We start from the raw sequence: 17,931 nt of genomic DNA on the forward strand, positions 1-17,931 counted from the left end.
TGTAAAATAGAATACATTTAAATAAAATATCAGGGCTAAAATGCCAAAGGGTAAAAGAGTACACAAAGTAAAATAAATAAAGTAGACAAAATAAAAGTGAAATTAAATGTTTCTTACGAATCTGAATCTATTTTTTGGAGAACGCACTATCAGTTTACAGGTGAGCTTGAGAGAAATGAAATATGGACCATCATTAGCCAAAAATGTGGACTATAATTCCAGCTTTTACAGAAACATATGGAGTCATTCACATCTGCGCAAATCTTTGGCAATGAACCATGCTAATCAATACATTGTTCCAAGTTTTAATGAATGCACTTTATTATAATGTGGAAACAGTCCCTAAAATAACAGTTGCAAATATTAGTATTTCAATTTATAGAGGCAAGTTTGCCACATGGTTTGGCAGAATATCCTTGTTATCCCTTTGTGAGCAGTACACTTATTCATCAAAATATTATAATGTACCTAGATAAATGGCGTCAATTGACATTCCAATCCGAAGAACATCACGATTTGCCGAGAGAATGAAGAAGCTCAAGCCTTAAGGAAATACATAAAAGAAAAAATGTGTCAAATGTGTTGACTTGTTGAAAAAGGAGCGATAATAAGACAAAAAAGAGATGGAAATCTCGCCAGAGGAAAACCCATCAAACAATTCACAGAGGTATTACTGGACTACGATATATCAACGCACATCAACGTACCTATTTGCTTTTAACACCTTAATTTCTCACAGAAAAGCCTCATAGAAACTTTGAAATCTAAATCTCTCTTCCAAACAATGGTTGAATTATCGCTAAACGATGAAAGAACTTGATTCTCAGTCATCAGGTTCTCAAATTATCTGTTTAAAAAAATCCATGACCAACACATGACGCTACATCAATCAAAATCTGTAGAAATTAGTTAGACACTATGATAAAACTTGGAAATAAAACACCTATAAACCGCTAATTAAAAGGAGATTATGCTGAGAAATAAAACACTTTTTGGCGAAAAAAATCATTCAAAAAGACACTAACGTATCAAACTCCCCTCTTAATCAGCAAAAAGATAGGAAATAACCCTCTAATGATCATCTATCCTGATCACTGCAGAACTACCCTAATGGAGCTAAGCCTGTGAAACTTTGTTGATAATAATGGAAGAAGTTTAGTTTAAGTAAGTTCCCCATCAAATTATAATAAAACAAGACAAATGTTCCTAAACTCTTCGCAGACCCAATATATCGGTTGTAAATATCAGGCCTATAAATTATTTTTAAAGATTTAGAACAGATAGTATTACTTTGTATTAAAACGCATCGGGTACATTTGTAACCAACTTCATGTTGAAGCCTCACCTTTTAGTATGTGTCATTTCGTCGTACTGTGAAAAAATATTTTTCAGTGTGTTAAAAATGTCTGAATTTGTATCGAACGAAATATTTTACTGCAATTTGAAGAATAAAGTAACTGCAGGCTTTCGAATGGTGTGTAGGCAACCATGCTTTATCGATTTTGTTTGAAAAGTGGTGATTTTGACACCGAAGAAAAAGAACGTTCTGGACAATCACAAAATTTTAAAATGAGGATTTGAAGATATTACTCTATGAAACCATCATTGAGAATTACTATCGACTACAATAGATGTGTTTAAATTGAGCATTGAAGTGAACGTGTGAAGACACAACAATGTTATTCTTCAGTATTACAACGCTTGACCACCTGTTGCAAAACTTGAGAAAACATTCCAGGGTATTCTCCAGACCTTGCTTCTTCTGGTTACAGTCGTGACCTATCTGAGCAACTCTTCACTTCTTATGGAGATACCAAAAAATCGATGGACAATATTTTGAAAATATATTGTATCGATTTTTCACCCTAAAACTCAAAATTTAGAAAAAAAATCCTTTAACCCTTTGCATCCGGAGGGTAGCGGTAGGGCGGACCGATAGACATGTAACAATAGGTGTCCTGGCGGTGAAAACATCAGGCATTTTGAAATAAATTTGTTTTCAAGCGGCTTCACCACGAGCACACTAGGCCGCAAAGAGTTAAAAGGTCGAATACAAACAATATCCCACAAATTATTCCGTAGTAGATAAACTATCCAATATTACAAACTTGAACATAGAATCGTCACTTGTCACCACAAGACAGTATAGCAATTATAAAAAATATTCTTGCATTACCAAAAGTTAAAGTAACATATCTTACATACAAGCTGTTTAAAATAAAAATCTAGGATATCATTATACAATGTAAGAACTACTAAATTTCCACCGTTTAACATTGCTTTGTTATGGTAAAGTGCTTTGAAAAAACAAAACAAAATTATTTAACTCATTGATAAACTACTGAGTTCTCATAAATTATTCATCAAATTTTAAGTACAAACTTATATAACTTCATCGTCGTATGTTAAATAATTGTGAAGGGCGCTTTTATCGTACTTGATTAATTATGTACCGTGGATTATGTTTACGAAACCGGGATCCAACAAAGAACGCATTGTTTTGCACGTCACGCAAGAAAAACAGATGAAAATCGTCGAATGTTTGCATTCGAATCAAAACAAATCTCTTGACTCTTGAGTGACGCTTGTTTTCTTCGGTTAATCAAGGTTGGTCTCGATATCCTTCCGGCAAGACCGTCGAGATTAACCTTCTGGGAAGCGGTCACTGTTTGCTCTTATGGTATTCCGAAGATAACGTCATGGATAAGAAAAACAAGGTTTTCGCATTTAAGAGCGAACAAGATTGTTTGTTCTTTCCTTCAGATGATAATAAATTTTAAATTATTTACCTGAGTTTTAGATATGCATATATACAGGTGGTGTTGTAGATCAAATCTGCAGTGATCTGTTCTCCTACAGGTAATATCGCTGAACTAAAGCAAAAGGCTTGATTCTTAATGAATGAGTGAGAAATATTACTTCAATTGCACTAAGGCTCACTTGTTCTCTCAATTCTGACCGAAATTCATTTCATAAAGTTACTTTATCTTGTATATGTTTGTTAAACATTGAATATACTTCTAGTCCAAAATCCCTTAACTTTGTTTGACCAGCGTTGGATTACTAGTTGATTTGACGTTTTAGTGCAACCCCATCTTTGCACCCCATAGATCCCAATTGGCTTTATGATGGACTAATAAATCAATCTATTTGATTTTAGGTCAAGTTGAGAGTATCTTCTGACTAATCAGTACAGTTGCGTGACTGTGAGTCTAGTCTGCTCTGAATTTTACATTAATATTATGTTTCCAATTTTTAACATACTATCGAGATGTATGCCACAGATTTGGAGCTATTAAGTTATATTTTTCAGTCTCTAGTCTATCTGTAGATCCTGTTGAATGCTAATTGTACCGTTTCTACAGCCTTAGGTAGAGAAATATATTTTACCACGATAACTATGTCGTCGGTAAATGTTCGTAAAAGTACTGTTTTTCTTGTTATTGGAATATTAAGAGTATCTAAGTTTTCTTTCAAACACATATAATTCCACCAATCGACAATAATCATTTTGTAGATTAATCCCAAATATCACACCCGGTCAAAAGCTTGTGATACATCCAGGAATGTAAAACAGCAGTATTTTTTTTCTGCCAAGCCTTTTCAGCAACCGCTGCTATTCTACGAACTTGGTAGGTTGTCGAGTCATGATTTCGAAATCCAAACTAAAAATCTGTTTTTTCTATAAAGGGTTTAATAGGTTTTAACAGCAGTTTCTGAGGTAGTTTTGATATTGCAGGTAGAAGCGGAATATACTTGTAAGATCCAGCTTGTTCTGCAAGTTTATCAGGTACTACTGCGTGATTCACAAGAATTTCACTGGTCGATAGTTTACCTTATCTACACAGGAGAGGCAACAGTGTTGTCGATACGTAATAACGTTTGGCTATGGCTTACTGGATTTGATTTAACCATCTTATCCGAATAAAAGGCGATAAAAATGACAATCACATACTTTTTGCATCTGTATACGATGCGAACACAGAATAAATAAATTTTTCGGCATCATAAATTTCGTAAATATATCGAGATAATTATGCAAAATTTCGCTGAAAGAACTTTACAAAATTTATCAATGCTCTTGATATACCATAACCCTTCACACTGGCTTACACAGTGGATTTGTTCTGGTCATCCTATACAGAGATTAAAATGAAGTAGCCACGGGATGGACACTTTTCAACCAGAAACATTTTATGGTTACAAACATTACGTCTATTAGTAAAATTTGAAATTATTATTGTCTTCTTTAAAGATTATATAATTATTTTTTATTTATAGACTGTCTAGCCGATACAAACAATGAAAGAATTTATATATATAAAAAAAGTAAAAACAAATGTTGAAGGAGCATTCCTTGGCGTGCATGTTTATTCGAAAAAAATGTAGTAACAATGATTAATGCTACGATTTGGCGTATCATTTATAATTCGCGTCAAATACCATATAATTCATTTCATGATGTAACTTGTAAGTTGTATTTTCGGAGCAAAGTTCATATAAATAGACAATTTGAATTTATTTTCGTCAAACATATTTAAATTGTGTTCTCAAAACACCTATATCCTTTAAATATTACGTGATGAAACAAATTGGTAGCTTTCTTTCATAGACAAAAAAAAACAAAGTAGGTGATCGAGATTATCTGAAACCAGAATGATAAAGTGAAGAAATTGGTGAAGAACATTCTACCCCATCGACAGCAAAAGCAGTATGTTTGAAGCGGTTATGTTTTCTCTTATTTGTTAAATTTTTATAAGAGGTTATAAACATTTAATGAAATTAAAAAAAATTCAATATCTAATTTTATATTAGCAATGGAAGATATGAACAAATTATAATGTAACTAGTTATAAGTTTGGTAGGGTATACATATTTACGTCCATTATATTTTGTTGTATATATGTTGCAACACGAATGAGAAGTTCTGCTTCGTCCAATGTACTCACCAGACGTAACGTCTTCTAATCATAACTTGGTTTAGCCAAGATGGCTTCGAAATGCTGAAGTATGAAAATTGAATGTTGATGGAATCGCTGATAAACAAACATTATTCTTTCTAGGCAGTATTGTCATGTTATCAGAAAGATGAGAAAAAGTTGTACAATATGATAGAAAACATATTGAATAATATACGATATACCAATTTTTTAAAATAAAATGTATTTTTTCTAGCTAAATTTTGAAAATATCATGTATATACAACGGTACAAAGTTGCAGTTCGTGCAGAGTACAAAGAGCCAGATAACAATTTATTTCGCCTATTAATGTAAAGCATAAAATATTTTACAGTCCAATTGAGTGGAAAACTGGTGATAGCGGACGAGGCTATCAATGCGCGCACATAAAATGCGATTTCTGTAGCTAGTTTCCTTTAATAGCCACGATAGATATTAACAATAATTCAGCAATAAAATATGCTACGATACAACAGCTGCTTTGCGTCTCATATAACGATAATATGCAGAAATGTATTGAACATGTGATAACTTAACCGAAATTCTAACTTAAAATTTCAATTCATAAGTTTTATAAAACATTTTCTAAAACATGTAATTTTGACACTCAAATGGAAGAAAATATTTTTAATCAAAAAATTTAACCGACTTCAAGAAATAAATAAGAAACTCAATAAAAAATAATCTACCTTAGATTTTTAACACCTTAACCTTATTTAACCTATCTACTACAAGTATTTTATATTCTACTATATACACACTATTTAGCTTAATACTTACCTAAACTTATTTATCAATTTACAATATTATTTTAACTACTACCAAATGACCAGTTTGAAGTCGGCGTCGAACCCAACTTAAACTTAAACTTTTCTTGCATTTTTATTTTTACTATTATTATTATTATTATTGTTATTAGTAATTGCAGTAATTGTTATTAAAATATTTTAAACTTCCCGCTATTCATATTTTCAATAGCTCCCTCTGGTTGCAAATGAACGCTAAACTTGTTCACAGGTAATGCATGGGAGATACCATTCTAATATATCTATATTTTGTGGTCTTATTCTTGTGGGTCTTATTCTTGTGGCAAATACTTACTGATGCATTTTTCAAGCATTCCTCTTTTTAGTGTATTGGTGCAAGTGCAACAGAAATATAGCAATAAATTAATTTATAAATTTAGATTATGCTAAGCATACCTAATTATATTCATTGTTATTTTATATTTTATGTTTTAAGTTTACGTATAGTATACATGGTACCTATTTGATTTTTATCGAACCATAGAACTGAGCCATTTTCCAACTTATGTCATAACTTCATCTAAAAAAAATCGATATATTATGGCAGCACTAAATATCATTAATGTCAAATATAAGTTGATCTGTACAGAATTTTTTTAAATTATTTTTTAAATAAATTTTCTTGGCATTGAATTGAAATGTCCTTTAATATATTTAGAAATGGCTGATTCTAGTTTGTGTATAATATTTACAAAATTAATACAAATATTTTTGTACTGTGTGTATAGCAACACAAAAACCAAATTAGAATGCGTAAAGGTAGGTAAATATTCTTTGATATCTTCAGTGTGCGCTTTCACTTTTTCTTTATTATATGCAATCGTTACGAAATTCTGATTGGTCAATATATTTCATATGTAAAAGTTAGTTACTATAAAATTGTAAAACTTTGTAACTAAAACCATATGTTAAACAATAAAATAACATACGTGTTTATTAATTAAAGAAATTATTGAGATTCTTTTAAAAGTTATTGCACCTAAACTTATAAACTTACCTATATTTGAGGCATCTGCAAGAGTCACGAAAATTACAAATGTGACTGTATGAAGAAATAGGCGCTTCCTTAAAAAATCCATTTTCTGTAACAAAAAACATATGTATGTTACAATATTTGTATAAAGTATATCAAATTTTTAAATAAGAAATAATACCAATTTTGAAATATTAAGGCTACAACATGAATGCTACCTAGTTTTCAGTAGACATAGCTAATATATCTGCTATGCTTATGCAAACTTTAATAAGATTTTCATTACCCAAATTTTATTATCTCATGTTATTCCAAAAGATCTTTTAAATACATTTCATTGATTATAATTTATAAAAAAATCAGCAAAAGTTTAAGCAATGAAAGAATTATTTATTGTTTAATTGAATTCTTTCCAAAATATTTACAAACTTGGGAAATAATTCAAAGGAAAAAAAGAGAGAAAAAGTTTCAATACAAATTTGTTTAGAACAAGATCATGATAGCCTAAGCAAAATTAACCTTTCGATTTGTTAAAATTAATTATATTTGTATGAGACTTGTATGTTTATATTGCTTTTGTCCACTTTGTAATATAATATGTATATATTGATAAATAAAATGTATCTGTTAAAGTTTTTTTCATATATAAAAATATTTTAAAATTAGTTATTTTTATAAATAGCTCTTGATATTTTAATGTATCTGTTATTTTACATATTACATAGTTTTTTTATAACAATTTTATTAATTAATATTTTTTATAAAGAGCTCTTGATATTTTAGTGTATTATAGAACATGATGTTTCTACCAACATACTTGTTAAAAAATTACTTTATCCCAATATATTATACGGCTTTTAAATTAAATTTTTAAAGCATTTGAAACAGATGTATTACTTCGTATGAAATCGTATCGGGTGCATTTGTAACCAACTTCATGTTGAAGCCTGAGTTACAGGCTTCACTTTTCTAAAACTTATTCTAAATAGAGCATAACAAAATATAATATAGATCTTGTATTTATTGTAATGTTTATCTAAGTTTACATTTTTATATTTTTTTAATTTAAAAAATCACACATCTGTGACACTATTTAAGAAGTGATATACTTCTTTTTATGTCGATATCCATTAAAACCGCTAATGATTTATCGAATATTTAATAACCGAAATAAAATTTCTCCGATACCCGAAAACGCCCATATAAAACATCTAGATGGCTGTGTTACTGAATCGGTTAATTAGCATATATTCGGATGGGAATATCCGGATTTATTGACAGGCTTATAAACTGCAAAGCGATTTTTTATCGGATAATCGTCTCCGAACGCTCGGAGCGAATAAAATAATCGTTAAATCTAGAAATATAGTTTAGTAGTCAAGGTGTGCGGGGGTGGGTTATGGGCCGCGTGACACCGGATCGTTGTTTTGTTTGCCACGGCTACTCTTTTCGGGAGATCGTTCGGCCGTTAATAAAATAGAAAGTACGAAATCGGGGAATTAGTCGGTTGTACGGGTTTTATGGCGTTTCGTTCGAATGATATTTTGTTTCGCGTTAAGAGAACATGAAATAAAACGTACATGTTCGCGGAAATATTACACGTATTCCGAAATAGTATGTATATTAGCACCTATGGCGAATAAAATGTTTTATGTACATATGTCGGTCATTCTAAAAATAGATGCCTTTTACATTTCTATACTATTATCAGAATTGCTTGAAATATGTCTCTATTAGAACACGTAAATTATTATGCAAATAAATATACAAGGTTGTTCATTAAATCTCGACGCTCGAAAAAGGAAAACGCTATTTCATAGTTTGGAAATATCTCTTGATATACTATTGTAATCTAAAAATAGTAGAACGCAGAAACCATGGTTTTATTCAGTATGATTCGTCCGCAGACACCAACTGCCAACTGCAACTGAAAACCAACTTCCGTCATTAATCAAACTCGTGTCAGTTGTTCATAAGAAAACTAGTTCTCTCTTCGTCGTTGGACTTCTTCGATAGCTCTCGTAGCGTACCGCCTTTGGAGCCCTTTTATTTGTTGAGAATTAACGAAATACATTTACTTTGCAATAATTACATTATTTGCTTTATTAATTACAATTTAAGTGAATCAAGGCGATCTTTAATATGGGTCTTTCTATCTGCCCCCCTGGACATTTTTTTCTTTTTCCAGGATAACCAGCTAGAACTAAATGGTATTTTACTGATGTCGTTTCCGGTTCAGGATAGGAAGGTTTTGCGGGTGACAGGAACCCTAGGTTACGACTGGGATTATCGTATTTGGTTTAACTGCCGAGGTTTATGGATGGATACGGATTTGATCAGGTTGTTTTCGTGTTCTAGGGCACCAAGGGAGAACCTCATACTGAACATGTTGGTGAAGCTATTCACGAACGGAATGCCTGATTCTAGATTTGTGCTTACGTTCCTCATAAACCATGGAACATTGAGTAACACGCGGACTTTTTGGACTGGAACCCTTGGAGTAATGCAAGTTGTCTCTCGGAGACGTTCCTGTACAATACCTGTGCTCTGTAGGGGCAGACTGGATGGACTAGCATTTTATATAGAGTCGCTTTCTGGGGGATTGGAAGTTTGCCTTTTCTAAGCAGGGGTGGAAATAGTAGGCTGTACACATCATCGCCTTTGTAAATAGTGTATTGGAATTGGGCTGATAATTGGAACCTACGGTCGAATTGACGACCGAGATGCGATACCTTCTGGAACCAGGGGATAACGACTTTTTCAATTTGAAGGCGGTAGGCGTGAAACCCCTTCCTGTGGTGGACTAGAATTTGTACCAAACAGTCGCCTGATTCATTTGGACTTGAATTCTCTCGCGGGTGGCGGGGGTACTGTAACCAGTGTTGAAGCAAGCTGTGTCATCTAAATAAAATGTTGTTTAGAAAGTGGCTTCGGCTCTGAGTCACGAGTTATCATGAATTGTGAGTTTAGTGAATTTAGTGAATGGAATTAATTTAAGTAAACGAATTAGAACACCTCGATTCACCCTGTTTAAGGTGGCATATATGTCACGCCTACTTTGAGAATATACTGTATTTGCAAATCATTTTCTCTCTTAATCAATGACTAATTATAAAAGTTTTTCCATATTTCAAGTAAGCCAGAGGCCAGGTAGCGGTAACAAAATATGACCAAACATTGACATTTTGAACACCAGTCGGCTCGATCAGTTCCCCTGTCTTATCAAACACCGTTGAGCTTCTAGCTATTTCTTAAATAAAACAAAATGTTCCGAGGATATCATTTTGAATTAATTGAGCAGAATAAAACCGAATCAAGCGGATTTCAAGAAATTTAATTCAACCATTAATTCAGTATTTGCCTCTTTTCATTCCAGCTAAATACATAATCATTGTGTAAATATATATAAGGGCTAAAAATTCATATTAAAATATTTGCAAAATATGCCGTTAATGTGTGTTAAATTAAAGTGTTAAATGAAAGAAGAGTCTCCAGAATTGTTGATAGTAACACAAGAAACCATTTACATTTGCTTGAAGAAAATGGGAATCATCGAAAAGCTTCGATATTTCGTATTATATCAATTAAGGTCAAGCGATATTGAAAGGCATTTGGTTATGTGTAGAATGCTGTTGAGTGAGTGATGATGTGTTGAGAGTGAGTGAGTGAGATGTGATGTTGGTAGGTATTAAGCTAAATTGTGTGTATATAGTAGAACATAAAATACGTGTAGTAAATAGGTTAAATAAAAGTTTTGATTATTATTACATTTTTGATTATTATTAGGTACATCTATTATTTTAAAATGTTTTTTTGTGTGTGTTAAATATCTAAGTTTGATTATTTTTTAATTTTTAGTGAATTCCTTATTTATTTTTTAATGTCGGTTCAATTTATTATAAAAAATATTTTATTTTTCTCTATTTCGCGTTAGATATTTAGTCAATAAATTACGCAGTTATTTTATTAAGGATTACAATGATTAGGCTAAGTAAAGGTGCAACCCGTATGAAGAAAAATAGGAATAAAGGAATAGCGATTGAAAATAAAGAACGGTTCAGACCCCAGGTTTGACCCATTGATTTGACAAATACTCTAACTAAACAACAACATATAGTTATTGTCCCCGCCGGGAGTCGAACCCGGAACCTCTGTTTAGGAGCTAAATGCATTAATCACTATACTATAGAAGCAGTTGTTTACTATATTTCTAGGAGTTCTTATATGCTGCAGTTAGTGCTTAAAGAGCAAACTGAACGGCTTTTGCTCTGAACGACTTCCGATTTTCCATCACATCAGCTCAGCAATGATATTATATCCAAATATCATTTTAAAAAAAATCAGTGAAAACTTTGTACGTGCCTTCGAAATTTGAGCGTTTCCCTCAATTTCCCCCCTTCCCCCACAGATCCCGATTTGCAATGGGACCACTTCGGAAGTGCACCCTCTCGAATAAAAAGAGAATTTTGAAAATCGGCCCACAATTGATGGAGAAATCAGCGAACACACATTAATGTCCTCCTTTCCAAAGTCGGTTAAAAAATTGGTCGATTCGTAGATAGCCTAAAGTGATACATCGTTCTTACAAGATGGAATCCGTAAATTGCATGAAAGTTGGGAAAAATATATTTATACCTCATATTAATGTCGTCGATATCGATATCGTTGATATCGACATAGTCAATATCGATGGATAATACTTCGAATACTTAAAAAGGCGGAATCTTATTTGTGCACTTCCACCTCGTTGAGATATCGCCTTAACAAATGGCATGAACGTCCGATTACATATTGCATTCCCCAACTGGATAAAGAAATAATCATTTTACATACCGGCAGCAAATATATTTCTTTGTCCCGTACTGTTTCCCGTAATGCCGGGAATGGCCACCTTGATAAATCGATAGCAGCCGTAATAAATAGCCGCGAATCGACTCCTATTTGATTTCTCGTGTTTATAGCGGTAATGGTCGGATGATTTATTCTACGTAAAATATTCATTTGCATCTGGCCAGATTACACGACGATCGCGTATCTGTTAGCGCGAGTATACAGTAAAAATCATCGTGGTGCAGAGTTTAGACTACTTTGTTTAGACTACTAAATGGTAAAAGTCCATGCTGCCAAATGTACCAATATATCAAATTTACCAAAGAAATATGTATACGTATTGCTCTGATTAACCGTTGAGCATTTATTTGTTTAACTATTAAACATTATTATAAATTTTTATACAGTTATTTTTTAATGTTCCTTTTTACTTAAGAAGAACGCCTTTTAATTTAATACTTCAGCATTTTAACAGGTTTTATAAATATGGAGAATCAAAGGTAAGTTTACTTTCAACTGTTACAAATAGGATAAATTAAATAACTAAAATTTTGCAGTCAAAGTAAATTAATATGTCAAGTTTGTAATAAGACATACTTAGAAGCAAGAGAAAAAGACTGACATGTACGAAAATTTCAGCATGAGCTTGCTGCACAACTAAAACCGATGACAAAAAGGATCATCTGCCCTGTCCGTGTCCTCAACTTATTAATTCTGGTATCCATACATACTGAATTTCGGCAGCATCTTTGTCGGATCGATGTTAAATAATCTAATCTATATTATAAGAATTTGTAAGCCTTTAAAATTTGGAAACCACAGGACGATAAAGAATAAATATTATTGCATAAAGAATTTTTCAGAGAACAAGAAGTTTCAAGAAGTCAAGAAGTTTAATGTACAACTGTATAAGGGGTAATTGTCAAGGTAGTAATTTCCATAAAAGTATTGATGTGATTATTATCTTATGTATTAATTTTAGATAGATATGGCAAGAAGAGTTATGGACAAGAAATTAATTTGAGTCCCTATATAAGTTTTTTTTATTAAGAATGCTATACGACTGAACATTGAAACAAGTACAAGTAGCCAAAATGAATCACACAATAATATGCCACAATTGAAGTTCGACCAGGTAATAGGGAATTATGTATTTAAGTAACTTCAATTAAGTGCAGAAAAAGATTGCATTTATCCTGAAAAGGTAGCTATTTGGGAAAGTATTGCATTTGCTACAGCTGTATATCTGCCAAAATACCAAAGAAGAAAAAAGCAGATCTAATAAGAAATAAAAGAAAATACTTGAAAGGTATATACTAAAAAAAAACACAAAATATTAACATCATTGAGTTTTTAGGTATTTGAGTCTTGACTTCATTAAGTATGGTGCTGCTTTTTTTAGCGGGTAAGCCTTTTTTTCAATAAAATATATTAACCTTACCTTTATTTGGAAAAAAGTTTTATTGAAACATTTGGAATGGATCTACAAGGAAGTTGTTACTTATATATAATACATATGTATTATACTAATATGTGGTAGTTTAGTAAATGGTTTATGGCATAGTTAATGTTCATTGTTTTTTATCCTTTAATTTATAGTTTTTTTATAACTCCTTTATTAGATACGCTTAGTACAATCTTAATTTACAATTAATTTATTACTACTTTTCCTATGTGCTTCGATTAATTAACAAGCAAGACGAGTGCGAGAAAATACATCAGTATGTATTCCTCAATCATAAAATTATAATTATTTATTAGTTATTAACTTATAGCTATAGTTGACACTAATAATATACACTAAATGTTCACACAAGTTCGTATGGTTTTGTTCGTTTCAATCTCCTGGCATCCTGCGCGCTGTCCAGCAGTGGTATTGCTTCCACGTTAGTATAATTTAGTAATCTTCTTAAGTGTTTCGAGGCGAAATCCTGCTCAACTTCGCAAATCCATTTGATTTCCAGGTCATCGTGCAGTTCTTCATTGGTTATATAGCGATAGGCATTGGTATTCAATCGAAGAACCTTGTTTTGACAGCGCTGTATGACTAACTGATTTGAATTTTTAGTGCCATATTTGCACCCCATAGGTCCAAATTGGCTTTATAATTGTATTATAGATCAACCTCTTTGATTTTAGATCAAGTTGAAAGTATCTTCCGTCTAACCAGTATAGTTGTTTTATTTTGGTTCTAATGTGTTTTGCTTTTTGTCTAACGTGATGCTTCCAAATTAATCTACCGGCAAGATGGATTCCAAGGTATTTTGCTGATTCTGCTTGAGGAATCGGGCATCCATTGAGTGATATAATTAAGTTTTTATTATTTCGCCTTAATGCAAAATTAACGTGGACAGATTTGGAGCTATTAAGTTGAATTTTCCAATTTTTGTCCATTTGTATATTTTGTTGACTGCCACTTGCACTTTTGCTATTGTCCTAGGCAGAGATATATCTTTTGCCATAATAACTGTGTCATCAGCAAAGGTAGAGCAGATACAGGAGAGGTCCTAAGACGCTTCCGAATAAACATGACTCCAGCAATTGACAATAGTTACGCGGTAACAATTTGTTTATCTTACAGATTAATCCCAAATGCCAAAATCGATCAAAAGCTTGTGAGACATCCAGGAATATTGCAGGGCAGTATTTCTTTTCTTCAAAAGCTCTTTCAATAGCCGCAGTTACTCTGTGCACTTGATTGATAGTTGAATGGAATTTATAGTTAAAATTTTAATATTATGCAGTAATTTTCACAGAAACACAGAAACACACAGAAAACTACAGAAAGCTACCCATTTAATTTGAGAAATAATACGACGTATCAAGCCACAGAGAATATTAAAATATTTCTAACAGTGGAGACGCGCGCGCCGGCGCTGTATATTCAATCTACCGGACCACGATGATTTTTAATGTATCCTATTTGACCGGCCTGCACGCGAACCTAACGAACCATAATTTAAGGGTTCGGTCGGGAAGAAAGAGCGTCATTAGTAAGTCGTATTTTACGGGTTCTCATTCGGGCCGGATTCATTACCGAACAATACGGTTCGTTCGCCAAGGGAATTCACTGGCCCTGCGCGAATCTCAATCTTTTATGCACGATCTGTATTTTACGTTCTGTTGACTTTGTTTCGGTACGGTAATGTGCAACGAAAGTTGGCAGTTTGATTTAACGAGGAAATAAAAACGGTATATTCTTTTCCAAATCAGATATTCAATAGTTACGATTAGTGTTGGAAACTATCGACTGTTTATTTTTACTATCGACTGTTTCAGTCGCTATTTTTGGTTCGACTGATTTTACTACTTTCTACCAGTGACTGTTTTCAGTCGCTATTTCCGGTTCTGATTTTGTTACTATTTACAATCGACTGTTTCAGTCGTGTACTTTTAGTTACTATTTTTGGTTCTACTAGTTTCATTCGACTGATTTTTAACGTTCTGGCTCTGTCGTCCTAGCCGCGACCTTGACAAAAATGTACCCAGTTTATGCTTACATAGATTTATATGTAATATACATAGTTTTATTATGATTTTTTTGGTAGTTTGCTTGTAAATAACGATATATTGTAAACTAATATACCAGGATTTTGGAACGATATTTTTCAAGATTACATTAACAATAGGGTAAAAAGTTTGTTAACGATAAATAATAAAATACTCTTAACTGTTTTTATGATAATAATAGGTAATATTTCGATTACTCTCTCGATTTTTGTTAAAAAATATTTCCATTCAATAATAAATAAAACACTTACTTTATTTAAAAAAAGCAATAGTAGTTATTGTGCGATCATTTCTAATTATGTCATCAATTAGTTCTTTTTTCTATAATTATCTATATGTTTAATGTATATTTAGCATTTATGTTTATTGTACTTCGTATTAATTTTTAGGTTTTCTTTAAGTTCTATTGTATTGTCTATATCTATTATAGTAAATTATTTTAAAATAGCTATTAACACATATAAATACGATAACACATTTTTGGGAAATCCATTCCATAGGAAAAACTCCATTTCTTTTTACATATCCACAGAACATTCAAATATAAAAGTAATTCTACTTCGTTTAAAATGAAATTATTAATTTCATGTTAATAGTATTCAGTAATTACGTTTTCCTGTTTTCCTTTTCTTTTTTAAAGTCAGTACATGAAGAAATATGTACATCTCCGTCTCGTTTATACTACCGTTGGAAAATATAAAAACATATAAAATTAACTGCTCCAACCAATTATCTCCGTCCTTTCCTTTCTCACAATGTATAAATGTATAAAGTATATAAAGTATGTATATGTATAACAATAGATAATGTCTAAAGTTTTTGAGAAATCATACATAAAACTTAGAAAAAGGAAATATTATTTCAGAACATTAATGTGGGTTTACTAATAAGCATGGAACTATAGAACAAGTGTATAGACAGGTTCTCTTTGGTAAATAGTTAATTACAGATACATTAAATTAAAGAAACTTCTGTGGTCCTTATTTTCAGTCGGTAAAATCTTATCTCACGAATAGATATTTTCCCAAGAGATAGGACGAATTCACTTAATTACATTGAGTAAATATATTCGGAAGTTCCATAAAGAAGTGATATTGTATTTCCTATATACAGCTGACCTACCGATCACAAAAAACTGTCGAAAACTTTGCAAATCAAAGAAACTTAAAGAAAATTTAGAGATGTAATTTTTATTCCACATAGAAAATCACGCCCACCAGAGAATATTAATAATTGTCAACTAACCCTAGACAGCGGATGCTAAATATCTTGGCATTTATTTAGACGAATGCCCAAGTTGGAAGAAGTACATACTTGAAAAATGAAACGAAGTTAAGAGGTAAACTTGAAACTATTGCGTTCATATAGACTGGCTAGTCAGCCGAGACAGTTACTCGCTTAGTTTCAGTATCATCTGAAGATGCAATATGTAACGACTGGGAAACTTCAGCGTTTTTGGTCAATAAACGCGACTCTAATCCGGAAGCCAATTTTTCAAATATTAAATTGTTCTTCAAGTACCAATTGCTGCGGAAAAAATTTTTAATTTTCAGAAAAATTATCTTGAAAATCATGAAAACACTTTTTTAAAAAGTCTCCTGTCAAAAAATCGCACTTGTTAAAAATCGATACAAAGACAAGAGAAAAACGATACAAAAAAATTGCTCAACACACACAAACTAATTAGCAATTATATAAATACCAACCCATTAGACTCAAGTGGCTTTTAAGATGTATCAAACAAAAATAAATATAAGGTCTTAACTTATACAATGAAGGAAGAGAAATTAGTATTAATAAATAAAATATAAGCACGAAAATATATACATATATATTTATAAACAGATTAGACAGCTTATTAATATTTACATTCAAACTCCTAATATAAATATAAACTCATCAAAGCTTCAAGCTCATGTAGAAAATCTGATAAATTTCACTATAGAATAGTGTTTTGATACAGTTAAACATCATTAACTGAGTTAAAAAACATATATATATATATATATATATATATATATATATATATAGAAGGATTATATATTATAATTAATTTATATTTCATTGTGTAAACAAATTAATGTATTCTATTTATATAAGAACCACAATAGAATCGTAGTTACAATTATCTAATTTTTACCATACTCTGCTAATACATCAGCACTATTACTATATTTAAACATTTCTTTCTCTTTATTTTTGATTTCCTTGTTAAATTAAAAACATAATTGTGTTTCAATATTGTGCACAGTTTATAACTAAGTTAAAAGTTTATATTATCTGATAGGGCAATAAATTAGAAATAATATAACTTAACATTTGGGTTAAAGTTAAAAACCATAGAATAAGTACAAAAAGTATAAAAAGTAATACCTAGACTGAATCCAACGTTCAAAAAATGTCTTTGGGTTGCTCTAAAGTTTACCTGCTTGAATAAGCTCGTAAATAATAATCATTTATATCATAATTTATATCCAAATTAAGCTTCTAAGTACTGTTTTGAATTAATCAACAACGGTGATTTCTTAAGAATAATTCTTGAAAATAAAACATATAATATTAGCTTCTTGAAATGTGTTGATAACAAATGCCATGAAAAATCACCGAAAGACCAATAGACAAACGGCAACATTAATTTATGACATTACCGAAATATAAATATTATCCTGATTACTGGATGGTATAAATATAAAAATAATATTTTGGGAATTTATATAAGCATGTCTATATAAATGGACGTATTGAATATTATATACCAACAAAAATATTACCGCATAAATAAAATTATGGTATTATAATATATTATTAATTTTAATTGTATTTTCCTATGAAAAATCTTGGTAAAATATGAGG

General features: G+C 31.3%; 1 protein-coding gene across 3 annotated transcripts in view; it reads right to left on the bottom strand.

Moving 5' to 3' along the window:
- LOC143191803 (BMP-binding endothelial regulator protein) overlaps positions 1-17,931 on the bottom strand; it is a 374,404-nt gene that overhangs the window by 249,409 nt on the left and 107,064 nt on the right. For all 3 annotated transcript variants that reach the window (XM_076397184.1, XM_076397185.1, XM_076397186.1), the window contains one exon: positions 6,763-6,847. In XM_076397184.1, coding sequence (XP_076253299.1) covers positions 6,763-6,847 — 85 coding nt within the window. The remainder of the gene's footprint in view (positions 1-6,762; positions 6,848-17,931) is intronic.

Source organism: Rhynchophorus ferrugineus, unplaced genomic scaffold (assembly GCF_030347505.1).
Source record: "Rhynchophorus ferrugineus isolate W39M unplaced genomic scaffold, kcgeb_rfMv2 rfM2, whole genome shotgun sequence".
Lineage (NCBI taxonomy): Eukaryota > Metazoa > Arthropoda > Insecta > Coleoptera > Curculionidae > Rhynchophorus > Rhynchophorus ferrugineus.